This window comes from Prionailurus bengalensis, chromosome F2 (assembly GCF_016509475.1).
Source record: "Prionailurus bengalensis isolate Pbe53 chromosome F2, Fcat_Pben_1.1_paternal_pri, whole genome shotgun sequence".
Classification (NCBI taxonomy): domain Eukaryota; kingdom Metazoa; phylum Chordata; class Mammalia; order Carnivora; family Felidae; genus Prionailurus; species Prionailurus bengalensis.
The window spans coordinates 79,889,011-79,915,089 of NC_057353.1; the positions used below are offsets into that span (position 1 = coordinate 79,889,011).

General features: G+C 56.5%; 1 protein-coding gene across 4 annotated transcripts in view; it reads right to left on the reverse strand.

The window, feature by feature from the left end:
- TRAPPC9 (trafficking protein particle complex subunit 9) overlaps positions 1 to 26,079 on the reverse strand; it is a 567,631-nt gene that overhangs the window by 164,907 nt on the left and 376,645 nt on the right. For 3 of the 4 annotated variants that reach the window (XM_043601844.1, XM_043601846.1, XM_043601847.1), the window contains one exon: positions 24,762 to 24,872. The exons of the other annotated variant lie outside the window; for it this stretch is intronic. In XM_043601844.1, the coding sequence (XP_043457779.1) occupies positions 24,762 to 24,872 (111 nt within the window). The remainder of the gene's footprint in view (positions 1 to 24,761; positions 24,873 to 26,079) is intronic. 4 annotated transcript variants of the gene reach the window in all.

A 26,079-nucleotide genomic window follows, 5' to 3' on the forward strand; every position in this document is an offset into this window, starting at 1 on the left:
AAGTCGGCCTGACGTGTGGGGGGCTGCGAGCTGTCAGCCACGTGTCCAGGTGCCCCCCGTGCCCCCCAGAGACCCTGTGTTCTAACCAAATTCACCTCTTTGCTGTTCCCAAACGTACCTGACCTTTTGGCCCGTTTTCCAGCTCCACCCACAGCCCTACAGGAGCCGCGCTGTGAATGGAAAGATCCTGAATGTCGGTGGGGGGGGGGGGTTGGCACCAAAAGCACGTGCTGGGTCGGGGCCAGGGTCAGGCACGGTGTGGGGACCAAAGACGAGGCACTTGGCAGCGAGGACAGAGGAGCCATGAAGGCGGGGACTGATGCAAGACACCAGGGACGGAGGGACGGACAGAGTGGCGGCCCCAGGCCCTCCCAGCCGTCCAGGCCCCAGAACCGATCCCAGGACACCTCCTCCTGACAAAACACCTCCTGCTTCTTCAGCCGGCACGAGAGTCTTTATGCCCCCAGCTAAATTCTCCCATTTACTTTAAACCTCCAAGTCTTGTCTTCAGTTTTCCCAACACCTCAGCCTGTTGAAACTCGCCGCTTCACGAGAACAACGTCCGGGGACTCCCACGGCTCCTGGTGGATCCTTACGTCCACAGGGTGCATGGCCCTCCCGTGGGGACACCAGAATCTCGGCCCTCACCTGTTCCGAGGTGGCAGCCCCACGTACCATCTGTACATGCATCCGTGTCGCCTCCTCCGCTGGACGGTACGCTCCGCGGGACAGGACCCGCTCATTACTCCCATGCCCCACTAGCACCCAGCTCCGAGAAACCCTCCGGGCTGGAGAACACAGACCCATACTCTTCTGCCGAAGCGCTGCCCCCGTGGACACGGAGACCACGGGTTCTGAAGACCGTGCACCTGCGGGGAGCGGCTCTCAATGCTCCGTCCCTGAGGAGCAGGGCTGTGGGGCTGGGAGGACAAAAGCTGTCGGGCACTAAGTGCACGTGTAAGATGCCCCAGAGCACGTTTCATCTACAGCGGCTCACGTGCTCATCGCGAGGAGCTGCTCGCAGACGCAGAAGTCAGCGTAGGGGGGTTGAGAAATCATGCCCAGAATCGGCAGCCGGAATTCAAGTGTAACTGCTTGGCTGTATGGCCTGTGAGGAACATACTCTGGACCCAGCCCTGCACCGAGCCGCCCAAGCAGAACACTGTGGCCAAGCCCTGCCCCATCCCAGAAGGAGGGCCCTCCAACCACACCCACCTGCCGAGGGCCTGCACACCCACGTGGGGCAAAGCGAGGGGAGACCCGGGCCCCCGTGAAGCTCTCCAAGGGAGGGCCTTGGAGCCCAGGCCCACTTCTACCCCGAATTCAGAGCCCTCCACCTGTGTGCCTGTTCCAAACCCGCCTCCCGTCCTGGTTCCCCTGTCACTGTCACTCACACCTGCAGGCCGTCTGACCATTGACCAGGCCAGCTCCACCCACCCCCCGCATCGACAGCCCCCACAAAGGCCGGACCGCTTCACGGTCACCACCCACGGCACCAGAAAACCCAGGCGTTGGGTCCTGCCTGCCTCTCCCTGGCACATCCAGCCCTGCTCACTGTCCCTGACGCTCCAACACCTCAGCTGGGAAGCAAGCACACGGGCCACCAGGCGGAGCTCTGCGGAGGGCGGCAGCGCAGGGCGACCCCCAGCACCCGGGAGGGGCCCAGCCTGACGGGCACAGGGCAGTACCTTGCGTGGGGCCTGCGACAAGGACATCCGTTCCCAGGGATGCCCTGAGGAAGACGGGACCACAAGTGTAGGCGGCCTAGAGGCGGAAACCCTAACTTGTTAGGATTTGCCTTCGGGGCCCAATTGTTCCCAACACCAAGTTCCGTAAACCAGGCAACAACGAAACACGTCCTTATGACTCAGAGACAAGCGGGAAAACTAAAACCCAGCAAGCAGCCTATGGGACGTTAGGTTCTAGTCAGGAACGCACACTTCTGAGGTGACGTTTAAATGGCGGCAGCAGCAAGAACACGTTAGAACCCAGAACACGCACATGGGTGCACGGGTGCGGCCCCCAGACCCTCACTACACGCCCACCACGTGGAGCTGGGGCACGTGGGGAGCAGACCAGGACTTCCAGATGGGTCTGCCTCAGGGCCTGTGCTAGTTCTGGGGCCGCAGAAATGGTCAAGTTACCGACGTGCCCAGGCAGGAGAGCACGAGCAAGGGCACAGAGGTTCTAACACGTAAGCTGCACGTTCTCTCCCATCCGTTCGGTCAGCAAACGTTTACGGAGGACCCAAGATGTGCTGTGCCGGCTTCAGGTACATACGAAGATTTTACAAACGCTTTGAATCTGCTACTGCCACCAAGTTTAGGGCCTGTGCAAGGGGCACGCGGGGAGTCAAGTGAACTGAACGGAAAGGGATGAAAACGGGCACAAGTTATGGAAGGGCGACGTGGTGCGTATGCCAGGTCAGGGACGGGTGGACAGGGCCCCTCAGGAGGGAATCTCACCGAACGCAGGAAGGAAGAACAGGAGAGAGCGAGTTCTAGGCGGAAGGAACACCATGTGCGGGGGAACACCACGGTGGGCCCCGGTCCACTTGCTAGAGCGCGTGGTGCGGGGGCGGGGGCACGCCTACAGGTACCAGTGAACAGACGAATGAATCCAGGAAGATGATGTACGAGACGAGGCCAGGGGCCCTCACGTCCTGCGTCCTCACCGGCCGGCACCTGCCTGCCTCCCTACTACAGAACCTTTCAGGAGTGACGACAAGACCTTCTGCTACGGAATCCAGAGCAGCGCCTAGCACCATCGTCTCACACACCTGAAGAAGGGAAAGGAGGAAGCTGGAGAACTCATCAGTCCTGCGCAGGGGAGAAGGCCTTCCTGCACGGGTGAAGGGGGAAGCTCCTGGAATATTGACGTGACATTCCCGAAACCGGAGGGACACCCTGGATGGAAGGGAACGCCCTTAGGCCAAAAGATAGATAAAGGGAGCCCAAAAACCAGAGTGAGGTCTAGCGGCAGAGCTGGAGAACAGAGGACGCCCGGAAGGCAGGTGTGCAGGGGCGAGATGAACAGACTCAGATGTAGGGTGGCCGCACACCCCACGGGGCCGTCTGGGGTCACCCGCTGGCGAGGCAGTCCCCTGCCCTGCAGAGGACACAGGGGAAGCCAGCTAACGTCCTACGGCTCGCTCTGGCTCATCGGAGGCGCCTCCAGTGGCTGAGCAAACCCGAGGGAGAAGAGAGTCCACGGGCGCCGAGAGAGAAGAGAAAAAACAAGAAGGCCAGCTGGACGGCCGTGTGATTTCAGAACTGCAGTCTCCCCTCAAGGGAGCAAACACCCAAAAGCTGCTTTTCTAAACAGGGCAGGCAGGCGAGCCCTGGAAGGAAGATGCCTGGCTGGCAATGCGATGGGCAAGTGTCAAGTTCAAACCTGTCCCAAATAAACATGAAGCTTCTACAGCCCCAGACACAGTGGGGGCTGCTGGTAGACAACACGTGGGCAACCCCAACGCACACCCGGTGAAAATGGCATAAATGAGCAGTAGGGCTCTTTGAAAACCAAAAAGCACTTGGTAATGTACTGTGGTGAGGGTTTAAAAAAAAAAGGATGTATTTCAAATAATAGTACATGCACATCATAAAAACTGAAAGACGTACAAGGAAATGATTCACCGTGATTCTCGAACATTTTGCTGCATTTCCTTGCAGGCACATGAACACGTGCATGTATTATTTATGCTACTTGATTTTTCTGTATTGTGTATCCCATTATAAACACTGCTTTGCATCCCGCCTTCCCACATATTAAGTAGTGGATCCTTACCCATGATGCAGGAACCCACCTCAGGCCCCCCTGAAGTCTGGGCCTACAGGAAGGTGCTGGGTCTCGGCCGTGACCCTGAGAACTGGGCTTTGTGCTCGTCCAGCCTCGTGGGAGCACCCGTGAACGTTCAGCATGCGGTGGACGGGGGGACGGCAGAGTTTCTGTGAGAATCTGACCAGAGCCCCCTCCCCACAAGGGGGTCCAGCAGCAGCTTTGGGGCGTCCTGACCTTGCACACCAAGGCACTGGGGGCTCTGAGGGGACGGCTGCTGGGCCTCCTGTCAGGGTAGGACCGTGCCTCACACGCCCCGGGGGGGGGGGCGGTGCGGATCTCCTCACAGCCTCATAGGGCGTGTCTCTCTCCTGCCTGTGCCTGTCATCCTCACTGTGACAACTGAGCACTGCATTACAAATTCTACAAAGACACAATTTCTGATAGCTGCCTAAGTCAATTGTATCCATGTAGCATAATTTACTCATCACATCCTAGTGTCAGACATTTTGGTTTCTATAAATAACAGAAATAAAAGCCTTGTGTTCAGCACTTGGTCTATAGATTTCTTTCATGAGGAGAGCTTTCCAGGAGGGAATCACTCACCTGTTCAAAAGCTTCCAAGCCTCTTTGTTATGTCATCAGACGGCCCTGCAGTGAGGCGAAGGTGTGTTCACGGTCACAAAAACCTCAACATTTCATGGCGGAACATGCAAAAGTGGAAGGCAGAGGGACCCACAGGCCCAGAGGCCCATTCCTCTGCAGGTGCTGCAGAGCTGTGCACACAGGGTGCCACGCCCACTTGGGGACACGGGGAAAACGGGGGACAGGTGACTCTGGCCGATGCCCTCAAAGCCCACCTCATGAGCCCCGTCTTAGCAGTTCAAGGACGTCAGAAGCATGTGGGCAGCCCAGACGGAAGGACAGGGCCTAGGCCTCAGAGCCACAGAGACGGCGGTGTGAACCCCATTTCTGGTCCTACCGGCTGATCCTCTAATAACATCAGTCAGATGACGTCTGTCCTTCTGCTCGTAACACTCCAGTGCCTTCCTGGTTCCGAGTAAACCCAGGGTATTTCCCAAGCCCTTGAACCTGCGAGGCTCCGTCCTGCTCTCCTCCCTCACCGCCCCTCCTGCCACGGATTCCTTCCGAGCACTTCGCATCACCAGACACCGCGCGGGGTGAGTGCCCCACTGGAACATAAGCCCCACGGAAGCAGAGACTCATCTCGCGCTTACAGTTACATCCACAGAACTGAAAGTGGAATCTTGTAGGCACGTGGCAGGCCCTCAGTAAATCCTTTTACAGGAACGAGTAAAATAACAAAAAGGGGAAAATGGCTAATTCCCTAAACCTCAGCGGCCATCTGTGAAACCTGGAACAAAATCTGCCTTATTGGGAGGAGCAAATACAGTATTTTGAGATTTCGAGATACCTAACAATGTGATCGCTAGCCGTAGTTTGGCACGGTGGTCTCCAAGGCCGACCACGAGATCCTCCCGAGTGCAGAAGAAATAACATTATAATCTATTCTATGTATTTTGCCCACAAGTATACAAAAACCTACCTCTTCCGAGTACATAACGTGCAGGCTGAGAATAGTCCCCGTACGTGATTACAGTGGGTATCCAGGAAAGTGGGGACTAGAAAGGACTCTGCCTTTGACACTGGCAGACCTGGGTCAGAGCGGACGGCAGCCACTTGATCGGGGGCAGAGAGCCTCACTTCAGCAGGCAGATTTTATCCCCCCCGTCCATAAGCTGAGGTCATCACAGCGGCCACCATCCTGAGGGCTACTGTGAAGGTCAAAGACAGCCTTCCAGGCAAAGAGCACGGCTCGGGGCCCAGCTGAACGAGAAGCAGAAGCCGACTGCCCACCATCACATCACCGAGCTCTGGACTCGCCGTAAGAAGAGCCTGGAGTGCACACTCCATGCATGTGCAAACACTCACCCCAGATTTGATCAAGTTAACCGTTTAACAAATCTGTCAGAGGGACATTCTGGACCAAACACAGAACCGGGGAGCAGCGGAACACGGTTAGCACCTCAAGTCTCAACATTAAGGCTTCTGGCCTAAGAAAGCACGAGTCCGAAGACCCCCAAAGCTCAGAACCCAGGACTGCGTGCTACAGTGGGGGGAGCTCCTGTTCTCTGTACCCCTGCAAGGTTGGCCAAGTGCTGTGCACCCTGTCCCCTCTTCTCCAGGCCGCCCCAGAACCGCTGCGAGGAGGGAAAGGGGGCACGTCGAAATGAGGCCGACCTAACGATGTGACTGACGACATGCTGACCTCACAGGACGCGTCTCTGGGTGCTTCCCCCACACCGCACACACACACCCCACTGTTCCTCTAGGTCCCTGTGCTGTTGTGACAAGTTACCACACAAACTTAACACAAACTGTCACATTACAATTATGCAGGTCAGAGGTCTTAAAACGGGTCAGCAGGGCTGCGTTTCATCGGGAGGCTGAGAGGAGAAGCGAGGTTCTGGCCTCTTCTAGCATCTTCCGGAGACTGCCTCGAACCTCTCTGCTTCCATTGTCACATCTTCCCGGACTCACACCCGACCACCCCCGTTTCCCTGGGAAGGATCCTTGGGACAGCAGCAGGCCCATCTGGATACCCCAGGGGCAACGCACCGCATGTCTGTGTCCCTCCAAACCGCCAAAGCAGGGACCCCGATCCAACCTCTGCGAGGTGAGGCAGTCACAAGGGAGAGGTCCTCATGAATGGGATCAGCGCCCTCCTAAGAGGAGGCCAGAGAGCATCTCCCCTCTTCCCACCACGCGAGGATGTGCTGAAAAGGCAGCCGTTTGCAAGCTGGAAGAGGGCCTCACTCGAACTGGACCATGATGGCACCCGATCCTGGACTCCCAGCCTCCTCGAACTGTGAAAAATAAGTTCCTATTGTTTAAAGGCCACCCGTCCTGTTACAACAGCCCACGCAGACTAAAGCACCAGGATCATCTCCCTAGCTCAGAGGAGCTTCACTTAATCACATCTGCCTTGTAAGGAAACACACAGGTTCTGGGGATTAAGATGTAGATACCCTGAGAGGGGAGGGCTTTATTCTACAACCATACCTTTTTTTTCTTCTTTTTTTAATATGAAGTTTATGGCCAAATTGGTTTCCATACAACACCCAGGGCTCATCCCAACAGGTGCCCTCCTCAATGCCCATCACCCACCCTTCCGTCCCTCCCACCCCCCATCAACCCTCAGTTTGTTCTCAGTTTTTAAGAGTCTCTCATGGTTTGCCTCCTTCCCTCTCTGTATAACGTTTTTTTCCCCCTTCCCCTCCCCCATGGTCTTCTGCCAAGTTTCTCAGGATCCACATAAGAGTGAAAACATATGGTATCTGTCTTTCTCTGCATGACTTATTTCACTTAGCATAACACTCTCCAGTTCCATACACATTGCTGCAAAAGGCCAGATTTCATTCTTTCGCATTGCCAAGTAGTATTCCATTGTGTATGTAAACCACAATTTCTTTACCCATTCATCAGTTGATGGACATTTAGGCTCTTTCCAGAATTTGGCTATTGTACAACCACACTTTTTAACCACTTACGACTGCACTGGGCCCTGGGGATAGAGAAAAAAATAAGGCAGAGACCCTGCTCCCGATGCCCCCATTTGGGGAAAGGCACCTGCAGACACATGGTAATGTCAGAGTGCAGCCTTAACCACAGGGGCAGGTACCAGGGGCCGTAAGACACAGAGAGGAAAGTAGTGTCTCAGGAGGTCAGGGAAGGCCTCTGGCAGACAGGATGCCTGGCCTGGGGCTGGGAGAACGAGCAGAGGGTCCAGGCTGAGAGAAGGGAGAAACTAGCCCTTATGCGACTCGGACAGTACACCCTGTCTCAGAGATCCCTGGTCCAAACCGAGAATCCACCGCCTTTGGGAGGATAAAACTATTGCCGTGTTTTCGAATCAGAAACCCAAGCCAAGTCTAGTCTGGGCTCTTTCACTAATCGGCCACAAAATCTTGGGAAAGACACTCTACCTTCTCTGGGTCTGAGGATCCACATCAGTACTGTGGGGTCTGGGCTTTGGGGATCTCAAAGACCCTTGCAACTTGCAGATTCCAAAGTCTCATGGGGTTAGGTATTTTTCAGAGCAATCATTACAGATGTTCGGAACTGCACCTCCAAAATGATACTAAGAACAGTTAAGAAAACATTGAGATTAAAGCGGAAAATCAAACATGGCAAGACTGAATTTCCCCACATTTGCTGAGTGCCTTAAGTTACATAATGTTTGATAGAAGCTAGATCTTTAATTTCCCTAAAATATTAAACATTTCTACTAAGGAACTATGATGACACCCCCCACCACCATGCTATTAATATGCTCACTGGAGAAGGTCATTCAGTGAGAGCAGCAGGGGGAGGCCGCCCATAACACCATCCGAACAAGTGCCTCCCTCCGTGGGACTGAGCAGAGGTAGAACCTTCACCCTATGCTGGCCAGTGATGGCAGGGCAGGCCAAGGGCCCTCCTCACTGTGTGTCCTCAGCCTGCCCGGCTGGTGGCAACTGTGGGCTTGTCCGTGTTCATCCCCTAGAGCAGGTGCGCCCCGGGGGAGGTGCTGCCCACCTCCCTCTACACCACCTGTAGCTACGGTGTGGAGCTTGCTCCTCTCAGACCCTGGACACCTCACACGTGCAGACACTTAGAAAGGGCTGGGAATGGAGAACAAGGATTTACATACTCTTGTGTATCCTGAAATGTGCCCTTTGTGCTCGGAGGTCACAGCTGCTCCCCACAGGACAACCCTTTTCTCCAGAATAGACACCACGTCCCCCGAACAGAGTGGGGTCTGCACAAGCCCTACTGAGTCGGGGAGCACAAGCCTCGTGCACAGAGCTGCAGAACGTGGGGTGCCAAGGGGGCCCTGCCTGAAGTCCTGTTGAAGCAGAAAATGCTGCCTCTGTGAATTTTTAATAGAAGCACTTACCAAGGACAAAGACCCCCAACGCACAGAAGCTTTGCCTCCCGGCCTCTGGGAGCCCCCGGCTGGCACGGGCTAACTAAGATTTTCCCATCAAGGTGTCCATTATCATTCATCAACCATAACCTCAGCTTCCTTGTTCTAGAAACATCCCCAAACACAAGGAGCAAATACAAATAATGCAATTACTTTTTAGTAATTAATAAATTAATAAATTAAAAAATTAATAAATAGAGAAGAATCCCAGAGGGGAGAGAGGAAGCTCCATGTTAAGCAGGGAGTCTGCTGTGTGCTGAATACAGAGCAGGTTCACGAGGGATGATTAATTGGAAATAACAGAATTTCCTTTAACCTAATCGCCAGTAAGCAGCGCAGAAGGAAGCAAGGCAGACGGGCATCTGGGAGGGTGGTGCGGCCTCCGGGACGGCCTCTCCCAGCACAACACCCTGTGTTCTCACCGAGGGGGGCTCAGGGGGAGAGGTCCTCGGGATGCATCAATTATTGAGAAGAAGAAACATCTTCCAGAAAAATGGGCATACACAAGCAGGAAAGGTAAGGGTGTGGCCCTCCCCACCCCTCCCCCACGGGGCAAGGAGCCCATCCGGTTCTCCCTCTACCAGGCGGGCATAGGCCTTCCTCGGATCGCTGAGACGTCAAGGAAGTCTACCGAACCAGCCGCACAACACCGGGCACGTGCCGGGTGTCCGTGCATCGTGGTGCCTTTCTGGTTCTGCTACAGCCAAGCCCGAGAACAGACAGGCCTGTTTCTTCACGCAGCAGGGTCAGGGGAGTCTGACGGGTGCTCAGTAAACCCCAGTTAACACAACAAGGGGCCCATTTCCACACCAAGCACACGCACATCACGCCAGGCCAAACGGGCAGTTCTGTGTGCCCTCCTCGGCACCGTGGCCCCAGGAGAGCCCTCTGGGTATACACAGGAAGGAGGGAAAGAACGTAGAGCCAACTGTAACCAACGTGTTCACCCGAGGAAAAAGCAAGCATCCTCCGAAGAGGGCGAAGGTGAACCCAAGACAGGCCAGGCTATGCAAGTGTGTGAGGCAGACAGAGATGATGGCTGTGTCCACACATCCAGTGTCCCTCCCTACGGGGCCATCCACCCCTGCCTCCTGGTGTCCCTCCCCACGGGGCCATCCACCCCCACGTCCTGGTACCCTTCCCTACAGGGCCATCCGCCCCCGCCTCCCAGTGTCCCTCCCTACGGGGCCGTCCACCCCCGCCTCCTGACTTCAGGCTGGCTGTGACCTGCTGGACACAGAACACGTGGAAATGACAGGCCACATGTAAGCAGCATGCTCCTGAGCTGTCATGTGGCCTGTCCCCTCCCCTTCTCCCTCTGCCACAAAACCAGCGCGTCTTAGACAGAACGTGGGTCCTGAATGACAGCCCCATGAGCTGAGCTGCAGCCTGCCTGTCGTGCACACAGGAGGCCTGAGCGGGAAGCCATCGTTCGTCGTGCTAAGTCACGACAATTCCGGGCCTTCTGCAACTGCACAGGACCTGAGCCTCCACTGCCGGGAGGCACATGGGGATGTCATTCTGTTCCCAACGGGCTGGGCGCCAACACAGAGATGTGACAAACACGTGAGCCCTGCCCAAGGTGGCTCCCAGGGCAGGGACAGGGAAGAGACACTGGCATCACGTGAGAGGCGGAGGGCGGGTGGACACGGTCTTAAAGGACAAAGAGGTGGTTAGACAGATTGGGCGGTACACGGCGTCCCCAAGAAAGGACCACCGGCGCCATCCAGGCCCCAGCCCCCGTGACGCTCTACATTGTGACGCTCCAACGCGACGTCCTTCTTTTTCGTTTCCTTAACTGGAACAGTATGAGGAGAAGAGAAGGGCAGGAACGCACACGTTGTTTCCGGCTTTTAGAAACGCACAGTGATTCTTATAAAACTGAACACACTTTGACCTTGCGATTTAGACACCACACACCTTGCTATTTACATAAAGGAGCTGGAAACCTCTGTCCACACGAAAACCCGCACGTGGATGTTTACAGCAGCTTTATTCACAATTGCCTGAATCTGGACACAACCAAGATGTCTCTCAGGCGGTGCACGGGTAAGCTGCGGTCCATCCAGACAACGGGTTATCACCCAGCGCCTCACAGAAATGAACTACCGTGCCACGAAGGAACCCTAAACACGCATCGCTAACTCAAAGGGGCCGATCCGAACGATTCCAACTACGGGATGTTCTGGAAAAGGCAAAACTAAGGAGGCAGCGAAAGGACCAGTGTTTATGAGGGTTGGGAGCACGGAAGGAGGAACAGGCAGAGTGCAGAGGATTTCATCATGGCGGATGCAGGTCATTTGCCCAAACCCACGGAATAAGCAACAGTAAGAGGTGAGACTCTTTTCCAGTACAAAGCCGGTCTCCCTGCAGGTGAGGGCGGTACAGGGACGTGGGCAGGTGCTCTGTTTCTCCTAAGAAACCCGCAGCCTTCGCCCTGGGGCCTTACGACCTCCCCACCTCTCAGGGCCGGCTTGTTATCTAGGTGTCCCGTCGCCCCCTCTCAGGAGTCTTAGGCTCTTTCCCGGCACGGGAAGCCCACTGTGTCCCCAGTGTGGAGTCTCAGCAGTGTCCACGACGACCCTGAGGTCAGATGGGAGGATGTGGCCACAGGCGAAGCAGGCCTCGGGCACACCGTCCGCCAACTGAGTCACACGTTCAGGAAAGCAGCCACTGCCCACTCCCTCGGTCTCGTCCTACGGGGCCTTTGCCTCTTCTCCGTGCTGCTGAGACAGAACGGCACTCTGAGGGTCTCAAGAGAAAAGAAGTAGACTCCCATTTACGGAGAGGTCCCCAAATCCTGCCCAGGCTCTATGCTGGGACCGGATTGCTGGTCGTGCACTGCTCAGACCCACCTTGCCCGGCGGGCGTGGTCACCGTCCCTGCTTTGTAGATGGCAGCACGGAGGCAAGGGCGAGCTCTCCAGCCAGGATCATGCAATGTGCAAAAGGCAGGACGACTGTGACCCAGGTCTCCAGGCCCCAGAGCTCCCGCCTTCCCACCGTTTCTCAAGTGGGGAGGATATCAGCCACAAGCACGCTTCAGACAAAGGCCACGAGCTGTGACAGTAACTCACACGCATTAAGAATAACGTTCATGGTTTCATGCGTGTGCAGGTATGTATAAACTCAGGTCCCTCACAGATCATACGTCGTGCGTGTATAACACGTATGTCCTACAGGCATCCCTGGGAGATTCCGGAAGGCAGCTGGCAAGACGGCCACGAATGGGGAGAGGCCTGTTCCCACATGGAAACTCCACACCCAGGCTCCAGGAATGACACCCAACACGGTGTCCCTCCTGCCTGTCTTGCAGCCGCTCCCGTGACACACTGACTGCCCGGTTGCCGGCCTTCCCCCCAACCCAGCAGGAGGCTCTGTGCTGCCTGAGTCCCCGTGCCGGGCACACAGCGTGGCTCCCAACTCGGTCAAAACGAATCGGCGGGGGGAGTTCCCGGCATCGTGTACACAAGCCCGGCTCGGACCCTGGCTTGGATGCACACCTGCTGCGTCACGTGGGGTGAGTCACGTGATCTCACCGAGCCTCAGTTTCCTCGGCTGGCAAGTGGGGATCATCTGACAAAAGGGTGACAGAGGCGACCTGAGAGGACTGGAAGTCTGCTAACAGGCGCGGCTCTCCAACGTGACCACGTAGGGGAGAGCGTGTCAGCAAACGGTCAGTGCGGAAAGCCCTGGAACGTTCCCTCTGCCAAGGGCGGCAGGCATTACGGTTCGCGCCCTGGAGACCATGCTGGCTTCCCTTCCATCTTGGGCAGGGGCCAGCGGCTAACAGGTCTTCGGACTTGATGTAAGTTCGCAGAGACTTTCTGAACTGACGCAAATTAAAGGCTCCATTTCGTCCACCCCATCTCACCCGGATTTTGCCGCCAAGCACTCCCGCAGGCGAGCACTGGGCCTTGTCGTCCAAGCTCCCAGCCGGTTTTCAACCGCAGTACCTCCCTCACGAAGTGAAAAACGTTGTGTAAGCCACAGTCCGCGGAAGGACACAGCCATTCTCCTGGGCCGGAATTCACGTGCTAAGTCACATGCACACACGCACAGCACGCCTTTGACAAGATCCCCCCACCCAAGAGCAAAGTCGCTGGACTGGTTTCGGGGCTGCCGATCCAGGACGTGCCCGCCTGGGGGACCAGCCTGCCGGGTGCACCCCATGCCCAGCAGGCAGGCCCGGGTAAACCTCCTCCAGCCCCTTCCACTTCTCCTCCAGCCCGGAGTGGGGTTTGCGTTGCATTCCTGGGCTGCAAAGCTGTGTGAGGTCCAACCTGAGGAAACACAGCGCCAGCCAGGCCCCAACAGAAACAGCAGATGCCCAGAGCCCCACTCTCTGAGCTTTCGCGGTGAGCAAGCCCCAGCAGGGCCGGGACGGCCAGGGCCCAGCAGCCTGAGGTTCCCTGTGCGGCTCCAGAATGCCCTTCCCGGGAAACAAGGGATCGCTCGGCCCTCCCACTCTCTCCCAGGAAGACCTGTTCCCTTTCTCCCAGCAGGGAACAGAGTCACAATGGCCAAATTTTCCAAGGGCCCCGCAGGGTACCTCAGCCCTGGCTTCTGTTCTCTCACGGGACCTGAAGAGGTCCTGGTCTGCGGGGCTGGAGGCTTCACAAGGCCCGAGCGGCAAGCCCCAGGTCAGAGACCGAGGACTTGGCAGTGGGAGAGACGGACCTTTGGCCCCCCGTCCGGTTCTCCTTGCCCAAGGTCAGAGCAGCATTTCTGCTTGGCTGGAAGCCTGCCTGTGGCCGCAGCCTGTGCAGCCCACTGAGCCTTCCCCCAGCCCGCTCCGACCCTGTACTCCCTGGGGGAGTGAACAGCAACACCATCCACCCAGCTGTCCGGACGAGATACTTCCTTCCTTCTCACCCACCCCCAAGCCCTGCCAACTCTCCCTCCCTCCCGAGGGGTCTAGGGCCCAGCCTCTCCTCGCAGCACAGAAGGCACCCCAGTCGCACCCACTACCTAGACCAGGACCCGGGCTCTCTCCAGCTGTCACCCCTTTCCAGACACTCCCTAGAGGCCAGTCTGACACTGTCCCACCTAAAACGCTCTTGGGACCGTCCCTTCCCCTCCAGAACAAGACCCGGCTGTGGCTCACAGGCCCTGCTGCCTCTCTGGCCTCTCCTCTCTGCCCGTGCAGCCCCAACCCGGAACAGTCCCCTCCCGCCTGCTGGACCCAGCGTGTTCTCCTGGCCTAGCAGCCCCGTCTCCCATCTGCCCTGGTCTGGCCGGCTCCTTCTTGGCCCCAGGCTCCCGGGAAGATCTTCAGGGAGACACTGTCCACAGCCACCCCACCCCACCCCGCCCCCAGCTGGCCAGGGGATGGGCCCCGGCACTCACATCCCCTGCCCCGAGCCCGACGCCAGGGTGGGTGGTCAGTCTGCACAGTGCTCTGTGCGACACAGCCAAGTCTCGCCCTCAGCTCTTCTGACAACAGCGAGTCTGGAACAAATGGAAACAGGAATGAAGGCCAAAGGTGTCCATTAGAGATTTACGGACTGGTGCCTACACATCCCACCGCCACCCAACCCCCACGCCCACAACCCTCCACCAAATCCTCGACAGAGACCTTACTGAAGTATGTTAAAGGGACGCGGTCTCTAACCACTTGTAGATTATCCACGGCACAGCTCTGATGCGAGGGTGAGCCCCAAACTTAGAGGACCACTTTATCCTATAGGGGATAAAATATGGTATCTTCTTGCCAGTTTCCCCCACAGGAATAGGTACACAAGACGGAGGTAAGGGGAAGAATCACGCCTTAGGAGGACACACCCAGGATGCCCTTCGGTACATTAGAAAAGCGTGTCCCCCTCCGGGCGGGCACATTGCAAACGCCACTCCCCCTGTGCAGGCCAATTAGAGGAAGGCACTCTCTCCCCTACGCTAACACCGGCCCTAACAGCATTCCAGACCACAGTGTGGGTGGAATTTTAGACCCCCCGCCCCCCCGGGCCAGGGACAACTTACACAAGGTACCGACTATGCCGTCACATGCCACGGCCCCAGTTATGACTCAACCAACTCAAAGCAATGCTGGTCCCTGAAGCTCTGACCTCAGCATCTGAGGCCGGATCCCTGGAGCAACAGAGAGAATGAAGACCTCAGACCCCCGAGAGGAGAGGACACTGTGAATGACACTGCAGCCAGCCCACTGTTACCCCACTCACCACCAAACAGCACCCGAGCACCTACTACGTGCTGGACGCTGGCCCAAGGAGGGGAGACATCCGACAACAACCACGACACAAACACGGCTCTCAAACAATTCCCCACGTGGCCCCAGCGGTTCCGGCACTTGCCACAGGGGACAGTCACAAATCCTGGTGTCCTAGCAGCACCCAACCAATCAGGTCAGGACACGGGATTAGGAGGGGGGGAAGACAGGCATCACTTTATTAGAAAGGTCCCTGTCATTACAGTACACAGCAAAGCTCGGGGCCTTCTAGTCTGGCAGGAGTGAGAATAAGAGAGACCACCGAGACCCTGTGGGCATGCAGAAGAGCAGGACGTTTCTAGCAGGGAGACCGGGGGTGCAAAGCAGGGCGTGACGCCACATCCTGCAGGTGCCCCCTCTGCAAGCCACATCTCTGCTCTCCCAGCCGCCCAGGGTGTGGAAGGAGGAAGCAGGGCATAGGGGAAGGAGGCACGTGCTCCCTCTAGGGCTTCCTGTGGCCTCCTGAGGGTTGTCCTTCTGCCCTTGGTTCTAACAGGTACAGTCCCACAACGTGGCACCTCCCTCTGAGACCCCAGACTCCAGGCATCCTCAGAGTGCCGTGTGTCGGCCCCACGCCCGCAGTGGCCGGCTTCTAACTAATAATCCCAGTCCCCTGCCTTGGCCACCAGCACCAGGGATGGTGAAGCTCCCTGCAGCGGCGACACCGGACGCCTCGCTGGTCCGTTCTACGCTCACAGTTACCTAGTTACCAACCTCACGCCTCGATAACAATTCCTTACATCAAATCCTCTCTGTGGCTTCTGACTCCTGATGATGAGAACTTTCTCTGCCTCAACATCAGACACCATCGACAAGCCAGGGAAATGAGGTTCCAAATAACAACTAATCACCTAAGCAACACTCTGGTATAGTCATCTCCCCAAAAAGGAAACACAAGACCTCAAATGCATGGCCTTCACCCACCAGCCACGGTGGCTGGACTGGTGGGAACCGTTTTCAAGGCGTGACACTGGAGTACTGAAAAATAACCACGTGCCACCTGTGGAGCGCCCACTGTAGGTGGCGGGTGACGCCGTGTACTCAACACGGCTTAATGCCGGCATTTGTAACCACCTCTGACAGGCATTACTGTTCCCATTTTAAAGAAAAGCGCTGGGACCTCAGACCATAAAAATCCTCGAAGGGAACACAGGCAGTAATTTCTTTGACATCGGCCGAAGCAACGATTTTCTATATATGTCTCCAGAGGTGAGGGAAAATGAAAGCAAAAATAAACTACCGGGACCCCATCAAAACACAAAGCTTCTGCACAGCAAAGGAAACAACCCACAAAACTAAAAGGCAGCCTGCAGAATGGGAGGAGACATTTGCGAATGGCATATCCGATAAAGGGTTAGTGTCCAAAATATATAAAGAACTTCTAAAACTCAACACCCAAGAAACAAATAATCCGATTAAAAAATAAGAAGACATGAATAGATGCATTTCCAAAAACAACATACAAATGGTCAACGGACACATGAAAAGATGCTCGATATCACTCATCATTAGGGAAACACAAATCAGAAGTACAATGAGATACCACCGGACACACGTCAGAACGGCTAGAATTAACGACACGGGACACAACAGATGCTCGCTATGATGCAGAGAAAGGGGGGCCCTGTGCACAGCAGATGGGAACGCGAACGGGCACAGCCACTCTGGACAACAGGCCGGAGGTTCCTCAAAAAGTTTCAAGAGAAAACAAACTACCACCTTACAACCCAGCAATTGCACTATTAGGTATTTACCCAAAGGATACAAAAATACTGATTCAGAGAGGTACACGCACCCTGATGTGCATAGTGGCGCTCTCGGCAACAGTCAAATTATGGAAGGAGCCCAAATGCCCGTCGACTGGTGAATGGATGAAGATGTGGTGCGTGTACACACACACACACACACACACACACACACACACGCTAGAATGTTTCCCAACCATCAAGAATGAAATCTAGCCATTTGCAATGATGTGGATGGAGCCAGAGAATATTATGCTAAGTAAAACAAGCCAAGGACAAATCCCCTATGATGTCACTCATATGGGGAACAGAACAAAGAAGCAAGGGGAAAAAAGGAGACTCTGGGAGTCAAACCGAGAAATAGATTCTTACCTCCAGAGGACAAATGGATGGTGACCAGGGGAGGTTGCAGGGGTGGGGGGGGCAGGTAAGGATGGCAGTGGGCATGGGCAGGGTACTTGCTGTGATGAGCCCCGGGTGTTACACAGAATCACTCCATGGATCGCTACGTGGTGCACCTGGAACTAGTGTTATGCTGCACGGTAACTACCTGGAATCTAAATAAGAGCAAAATAAAGGAACAGAAGAAAGAAAAGCACTCAGAATTCACCAAGGGCCACACCACTTGCCCAAGACAGCGGAGGGAGCCAGCGGCTAAGCCTGGACGCGGGCTCGGGGCGGCCCCAGGCCAGTGGCCGCTCAGCCTTGGCGCACGAGAGCCCCCGCAGCCACGGGCGGGCCGTGCGTGAAGAGGGGCCGCGTCCCGCACCGGAGGGAAGACTCCCGTCAGGAACAACGCGGCACAAAGCCCAGCGGAGGCCCCGCATCTGAGACTTTTCAGGAGGAGAAAGCCGCGTGGCGCACGGAACCGACCGGTCATCTTTTTCTTCTCTCGCCAAAAGCACCTCGCCCATCACCTGAGTCAGCAGAAGGCTGTGTCTTCCAAGGTGCCAACTCTGCAGCCCACCTGCTCCAGGCTGGACTCCGGCATTTCTCCTCGCTGCCCATTAATCGTCAGGGGCTCCTCCTGAGCAACCTGAGGCAGAGCCGGGTGGTGGAAGCCTCCCTGGATGGGGAATTTAACACCCTGGGTTCTAACATCACTCTACCCAGGGCCTGCTGGATAGACTTGAGCCTCAGTTTCCCCATAAGTCAGCTGAAAGACGAGAACACATCAAGATGCTTTCTGAAGCTGTTTCTAATGGACTCTCCCAGATTCTCTCCAGTTTTCAAGCAAATCCCCAAAGCCCTCCACTCAGAATGTGTCAGGAGAGACCGCCCAGGTCAAGGGCACAGGCTCATCCACCGCAAGGCGCAGGGTATGCTGCCCCGGCCAGGAGGCAAGCAGCAGTTACAAACATGAGTGAGGAGCCCCCAGCACGAGCTCGGGCCCACACAACGAGGTGTGCCCTGCGGGACTCACAAAGAAAGGTCCTCAGAGCATCTGAAGAAAGTGAAGAGGAAAAATAAGGTTACAGGCAGTTGAGCGGTGCACCCAGTGTTTGGGCTTGGGCTGTTCTAGGCTGGGGTCCACAGGAACCTGCTACACGACAGCAGGTAGGACCGCGCAGAGCTCACGGTCACCCGCTTCCAGGGGCAGGCGCTCAGTGGCTACAGGTGCCCAGGGTGGGGGATGCGGGTGCCTGGGGGACGGGGGGAATGCAAGTGCCCCGGGGGGGATGGGTGGTATGGGTGTCTGGGGGTGGGGGGGGACACATGTGCACGGTGGGAGAGTGTGGGTGTTGGGGGTGGGGGGGGCGCAGGTGCCCAGGGTGGGGTGTAGGTGCCTGGGGATGGGGGGGACCCATGTGCCCCTGGGGGGTGCTGTGGCTCTCTAGGGATGAGGGGACGCATGTGCCCCAGAGGGTGGTGTGGGTGTCTGGGGACGGGGGGGACGCATGTGCTGGGGGGCCTCACTCTGCCAGCACCTTCCCTGCCTCTAAGCGCCTATGAAGACTTTCATGAGATCACAACCAAAAGAACTGGGGAGGAGGGGCCCCTTGCTGGTCACCTCTCTGACCTGGACTTCTCGTCTGCTAAGAGGGGATGGTGACCGTGAGGAGGACGGCAAGGCGGGAGGAGACCCCGGAAGGCGAGCAGCGGTGTGACTGACTCACGTAGGCGCTGGCACAGCAGCACTTGCTGTCACCCCTACGTCCACTCATTCATTCCCGTGGCCAACGTCTTCTCTCCTGTGACCAAGGAAGAATGAAAACCCAGGGGAGGGAAGAGGCTTGTCTGAGACCCCTCAAGAGGCAGGAGAAGAGCTGAACCAGAGACGGCCCGCAGGGCGGACGCAGCCCTGGGCCACAGCTGGAGACCGCTCACAGATTAGCAGGAGATGTGGGGTTCGGTGGGGGGGGGGGGTGCCACCTGGCCGTCTCTGCCACCGGAACAGTGTCCAGGCGAGGCTTCGGAGCACCGGGGCGCAGCGTGCTCTGGGAGCCCCTCCTGCCCTGTGGCGGGAAGGCCACTCTAGCGTGCCTGCGACAGGGCAGACCGCTCACCGCCAGCCAGCAACGGGTCCTCCCAGGGAGGCCCTGTCTGGACATGCTGCTACACAGGCGGGGCCTCCGCGTGGGGCAGGGGACAGCGTGGGACAGCCTGAGGCACGGAACATCCTATTACCAGAGTTTTAAAAAGATGCGTACGTAAGTGAGGGTGGTCATGAAATTTAATTTTAATGGTTTGACAATTAAGCAAAAAAACACATTAATTACCATCTCAATTCTCCAGTAAATTTGCTGCTGGCAGCATCGTATTTTCTTAAGAAAGTTTATGCTGTTTCACGGTGAAAGCTTTCTACTGTTTCTAGCTGTCATCTGCAATCAGACAGGAGGGACGCCCAACTCCGGGGGACACGGCCCCGGAAACTGCAGACGGCCCCCGCAGAGAGGCACCGTGGCCAACAGGCGGGCTTGGCTCCGGGGGTACCTGACTTCCGCCCGCCTTGGCCAGGCGTGGCCTCTCTTGTGCAGAAGCAAACGTGCGTAGCGCTCTCACTGGAGCTGCTGTGGGGTATGGAGACGCCACGGCCTGACAAAAGGGGTGTCTGTGGTACACAGCCCTCGGCTAAATATGGTGTTGCTGCGGGCACCCAGCTAAGGCAGGGGGACGAGGTTGTGAAGGTGACCACTGATGGCGGGGAGCCCCAGGAAATGCAGTCCCTACGGGCCAAGCGTCACGATTCACGTTTGGCAAAAGTGAGCTTAACTCGTGGTCCCTGATTACAGGACTGATGCACCGGCCAAGCCCCAGACACTCATAAGGTGAGCAAGGAGTCACTGATTTCCAGAGGACCCTCCGAAGGAGAGTTCAGGAAAGGGAGGTGGTACTTTCTACACCCATTTGCTGAAATGCTCTATTTTAAGCTGAAAGATTGGGAAGAGATCTCTAAGACACATGGTCACAAAAGTGGTGTTTCTAAGCTAAGCACACGAGCGTTTCATCCATCAAGAGCTCTCTCACAGTATCCCCGAGAGCACGCCGTGCCTGCACTTGTACGGCAGCCCAAGCTCACTCCTACTCCGCTGTTCTGCTCCACATCAGCACCCCTTCCTCCAGGAAGCCTTCCCAGCCGCCCCTCATCCTGTCTGGGCCAGATTTCTGACTGCATGCTTTCACCCCCCCTCACTGTGCATGCCGACTGCCTGATGGTATGCCTCGATTCCACACCAAAACAGAGGGCAGGGCGATGCCACCTTCCCTCACCGTCTCACCTGCTGGCCAGGCCCGCCACCAGCCCAACACTCTGGGAGCATCTGTGAAATGAATTCATGAACACCTTGGAAGCCAAAATCCGAGCAGCTTCTCCATCTTCCCGGCCTTCTGCCGGCCTTTACACTTGATAGGGGACCTCACAGGGCTGGTCACACACAGAGCACAAGGGGAGAGGAACAGAACCTCTCTCAACCTTGGGTCACCATTGCAAGGACAGCCGTGAGCCAGATAATGAGAGGCCCACCGAGTGACTGTGAACACCGGACTCTTCACTTATCTATCAAATACAGACAACGCCTCCGTCGAGTGACCTTGAGGACACGAGTGCCTAACTCCCAACACACAGGCCCGGTAACTGTGCCTTCCACTGTTTCTTCCACCTGGAAGCACGTTGCTCCTTCGTGCTCCTGAGGACATACGCTTCCAGTACTGGGTAGAATGAGGTCTCCTCTTCTACTGGCGGGGAGCAGAGGCAAGCACCTCAATCTAGTGGAGGGGTCCCCCTCCTGGAGGACAGGCCACCCTTAGGAGAAAGTCAAGTGCCTGTTGACCCAGGGATGCCTGGGCTCTGGGCAGGGCAGTAACAACGCCACACTAACCCAGCACCCTGGCCATTTAAGACTAGGCCATCTCTAGCACAATGCGCTGTCCGTCCGCCCACCTCCGGGGTGGCCGTGGGAACATCACCTACAGGCAGAGGGATTAACGCGGAGTCCAAGAACCACTGCGCCCTCACCTGCGGGCAGAGCCCAACCCCACGTGGGAGCTTGACCGCAGAGAAGCCTCCTTCTTCAGCCCTGGGCAAAGCATGAGGTACGGTGGGGATGGTTCCTCATGGGGGAAGGGAAGAGGCAGGACACTGGCTGAGCTCAGGACTCCGGGAAGAGACGGGACCCTGAGGACACGGCCCGGATACACAGGGACAGCGTCCCAGCCAAGTCTGCCAGGTGCTGCGAGGCTCCACCGTACCTGCTCCCTCCACCAGAACTGCTCTGTGAGAACCCAAGAGCTGCGATGCCCGCCGCAGGGGTAGAGGGTGTGTCTGATGTGGTCCGGGGAAGGCCAGGGAGGCTCAGAAAGCAGAAAGGAAGCACCTCCCTGCGCCCCACAAACACCGAGCTCCCTGGCACTCAACACTGGTTAGTGGGGACAGTGGGACCAGAGCCAAACAGGACCTCCCAGACCAGTGGCTCACCACTCGCACCCGGGCCAGCAAGATGCCCCGTTGGGCAGGGAAGGTAGAGGCGCCTGGCTGGCTGCAGGGGACGCTCATCGCCTGCACCTCACACCTGCTCCCGCTGGGAGGGGCCCCTGTTTATCCCCGCACTCTCGGAGCCCGAGGCAGGTACCACAGAGCAGGTTCTCGAAGCACCAATGCTTATTGGGTGAATATTTTATGAATGAATAGAGAACGTGTGAGCTAGGAGCATTGAGAAATGAGAATTTAAGCACAAGGCTCGATAACGAGCAAGCCTGAAGCACAAGACTAATTTGTGATCATCTGCGAATGGGACTGCTAACATCATTCAGCCTTCCATCCATGAGAACGATCCAGGAGAGAACGGGCTTAACAGTTTCTAATTTTTAACAACAGGTTTCATGTCAGTGTCAGAAGACGGCCAGATTTGCATCCCCTGGGGCCTCAGACCGCATCCGAACATCCAGACAAAGACAAGGCAGAGAGCAGAGAGCAGACAGCGTCCTCTACAATGTGGAGAACAGCACTGGGCCCAGGCAGCTGCCGGGGGTGTAGACCCCAGGATGCGCCGGCGCCCTACAAAGCAGCCGGCCCTGCACCAGGCGCATTCAGCCGCGACCTGTGTGCAGGTGCAGCACGTGAGCCCCCGCACAGCCATCCCCACACGGCAAGTCCTCTGCAGGGGACCGGACAGACACCTCCAGGGGGAGTGTTCCGGGCTCCTCTCAAAGGCAGGCCATGAAGGCCCCAACTCACTGGACCTCAGGCCTCCAACTATCAGCCTAAACTGTCCTGCAGTGGGGACCCTAGAGCCTGACCCTGCATCCGTGTGCGTCATGAGCAATAATCACATGAAACAGCAATACTTTGGAGCAGCCTCAGAGTGGATTAGCGTGGACACAGACAAAGTGGCGTATTCGTGCGATGAAATATAAATACCAGTTGAAAGGAGAGAAGCAGATTTATACTTAGCTCCGAAGCGGAATGCTGATTTAAAGTTATAAAAAGATGCATTTTTAAAAAGACATATGCGATATAGAACCGCTTGTCATAAAAAACTCTGGAAGTAATGTTTGGTTGTAGATATAAATACAATAAAAGTAGCAAAACATGGAATGAATGATTCCATCGCCTCCAAGACAGCAATTCCCCACCGAGGAGGGAGGGAGGGAGGAATAAAGATGGCAGTCCAGGGAGGAGAGCTGAGCTACTCCTGCACTCAGTTTTTTCCAGCATTTGCTTAGGAAAAATGTCAACCGTAACGCTGAAAGAACTCTCCCGTGAACATCCCATAAGGCCCTTGGAAGAGTCCACCGTCAACAGTTCACTCCATGTGCTTTCCGGCTCCTCTCTCCACGACCAGCCCCTTTACCCATCATTAGTCCTTCTCAGACCTTCCAGAGATGCTGCCGACGGCGGGCGGCCCTCCACAGCCGATCTTCAGCTAGCGCTCAACATGTGTACAGTTTTTCTTTCGAGGTGACGCTGACTTACAACGGAACGCGCCAGTCTTAAGCGCACAGGTGCTGAATTTTAACAAATGCGAACCCGTGTGTGGCCCACACCCAAAAATCAAGTTGTACAACAAGACCCCCCCAGGAAACACCTGTGCCCCTTCCTGCTCGACCCCCAGCCCAGCCCCTGCAGAGGCAACCGATGTGCTGCTTTTTCCACAGTGCACCAGTTTGCTCGCTCTGGGATTTCAGGCGAATGGAGTCCCACGGTGCCTACCTCCCTCGGGGAGACCCCCCTCACTCAGTGCTGTGTTCCTGGGATTCACCCTACTGGCTGCGTATTGGGAACGTGTCAGGTCTGGTTGCTGAGCATTCCCCCACTTGCAGGAGAAATGCCACCCTTTGCTTATCCACTTTCCTGTAATGGACATCTGGGCTCTATCTTTTGGCTACGAACATTCTTGTGTAAGTCTTTTTGTGAATAAACATTTACATTTTTCTTGAATAAATTACTGGATTTGGAACTGCTGGGCACAGGGTAGGTGTGCGTTTAGTTTTCTAAGAAACCGCAAACCCTCCTGAAAGTGGTCACACCAGCTCATCCCCCCACCGAGGCGGGTGAGTTCCGGCTGCTTCACATCCTCACCAGCATCCAGCACCGTCCGTGTCTTTAAACGCTCTGATGAATGTGGAGTGGTGTGGCTTGAAATTATAATTCCCCCACCGACTGTGTTCATGTCAGTTTTTTTTTAAGCATTTTATTTCCCTAAATAAAGAGGAAGACACAGACAAGACTGACAGAGGAAGAATGATGAAGTGAAGGAGTGAGGAAGAAAGATAGGAAGAGACAGAGATCTGGGGCCAATACGACCGAGCGCTTAAATCTGGGACATGCGTGTGCCGGTTTCCAAATTATTTTCTTTCTGTGGAAAGTATTTTGCAATTAAACATAAAAATTGCATTCCATTTCCATCTCATCCCAGCTATAATTCCGTCTATACCATACGAGCTGGGCTTGGAGACACAGGTGCCGACGTGAGCAGAGGCCCCGCGGGCAGGGGGCTGGCCCGGGGAAGGGGCTCCCCAGGCAGAAGAGCTTCCCCCTAAAGTCCACCTGCCTCGGGACATGTCCTGGGGGCCCTGGCTTTGCTCGGGTCAGCGCTCACTTCCAACTCCGCTCCTGCCGGACCAGGGCACGTCCACAGCTCAGTGGAGCCCCGTCTTTGCCATCTGGGGACTGGGAGTGGGTGGCACCACACCCCTCCCGCAGGTCTGAGCCTGGCCTTTTTGCGGAATTCTTCCAAGGGACTTCCCGGCACTACCGATGCAGGCCCCACAATCAACATCAACTGTTCCCAGATACAGCTTCGAGAATTTGCCAGCCAAGGCAGGCCCAGGCGCCACAGCGCCTCCCGAGATGTGCCTCCCGGAAGCACGTGCCACTGCTTCCTTTGACAGACACCCCGTGGCTTTACCTCGACTCGACACCTGCCTCCAATTCGAAGCCACTTCAGGTTCTTTCACTGAACCTTGCACGGAGAGACAGACAGACAAGCCCGCCTATCCTCTGGGGGCTCAGAGGGAGGGTTATCTCAAGGTGTTTCCGAGTGAGGTGAGGGAAGCAGGGAGAGGCAGGACTCGGGGACACTCACCGCTGACACTCGCCGGCGTGCAAGATGAGCTCCTCGTTGCCGCGGGCGCTGACCATCAGCTCATGCTCCGTGGAGTTGAAGATGTCTAGGAGCAGGTGGCACTGGCGGGTACTGTGTGGAAGACAAGGGAAAGTTGAGGATCTTCTGGGAGCCAGAGAGGAGAGCTACTTGGCCTTTTCTCCCCCCACCAAAGACCTCCCGTTTCTTGAGGATATCAGAGGAGCAACGGATCAAACTGTCACGTGCCCTGGCATGAAGGGTTACAGAGGCTCACTCTGCAAAACAGGTTTGGACATCAGATCCTCCCTGGCCCTGGGGACACACGCCTGTAACGCAGCACGCCCTTTACAAACGAAATGGCCCTGGGACGGTAACCGGAGTTCTCCAAGCCTCGTGCGTGTGAGGCCTCGAACACCGGACGCAGAAGTAAGACAGCGGCTGGCAAAGCGCTTGGTGCACACACAGTGCCTGTCAATGAATGGCGCGTCCACGTCGTGACCCCATTGCCGGGCCTGCGGGGCTCCCGCCGGGGCCCAGCGAGGTGCGGGGCGCTGGCACGTGGAGAACCACATCGCGGGGCGGTGGGGGGGGGCGGTGCGCCCCTACTGGGAGTCTCACACAGACTGCACCTTCCTTACTCTCCCCCACACTCCTGACACCAGCAGCCCTGTTCTCTCTAGTCCAGAAGGTAACAACGCTCAAATCCCAGTTCCCCCGCCACAGCAGAAGTCCAGGAGCCACGGTGTTAGCCAGTGAGGACAGGAGACCTTCTCTCCCAGCTAAGACGGCCCGGCTCCCCCAACAAGAGAAGGTGGTCCCCTCTTCAGCCTCCCCATTCCCACGCCCCACCTGCCTCGACAGGAACAGGATGCTGAGCAGTCCAGCACCCACCGGGAGGCGTGGAAGCTGTAGATGCGAGTGGGGCCGGGAGGATTCTGGGAGGGCCAGGACATGTGCAGCAGCAAAAGCAGCCCCTCGGCGCCTCCTGCCCGCCAGACTCTTCAGCTGCACGCACAAACAGCAACCGCACGCGTGCCGTCTGGGTCAGTCACCATTTGGTATGTTTCCATTACACTCGAAAGCTCGTCTGAAGCTTGCCCAGTGTCTTAAATACCAAGTGTCACAGCGGCCACACGACAAGGAGCCAGTGTTTGCTCATGTGACCGGGACAGCCGTACCCACGACTGAAGCAGACACAGATGTCAGCAACAGAGGCAGAAATGGTTCTGGAGTGAGGCAAGCACTTTTTCATAGGAGGAAAAAAGGCCTCAGAAGAAGATCTGTGCTTGGGGTCTTCTTCAGCTTGGTAGGTCTTCAA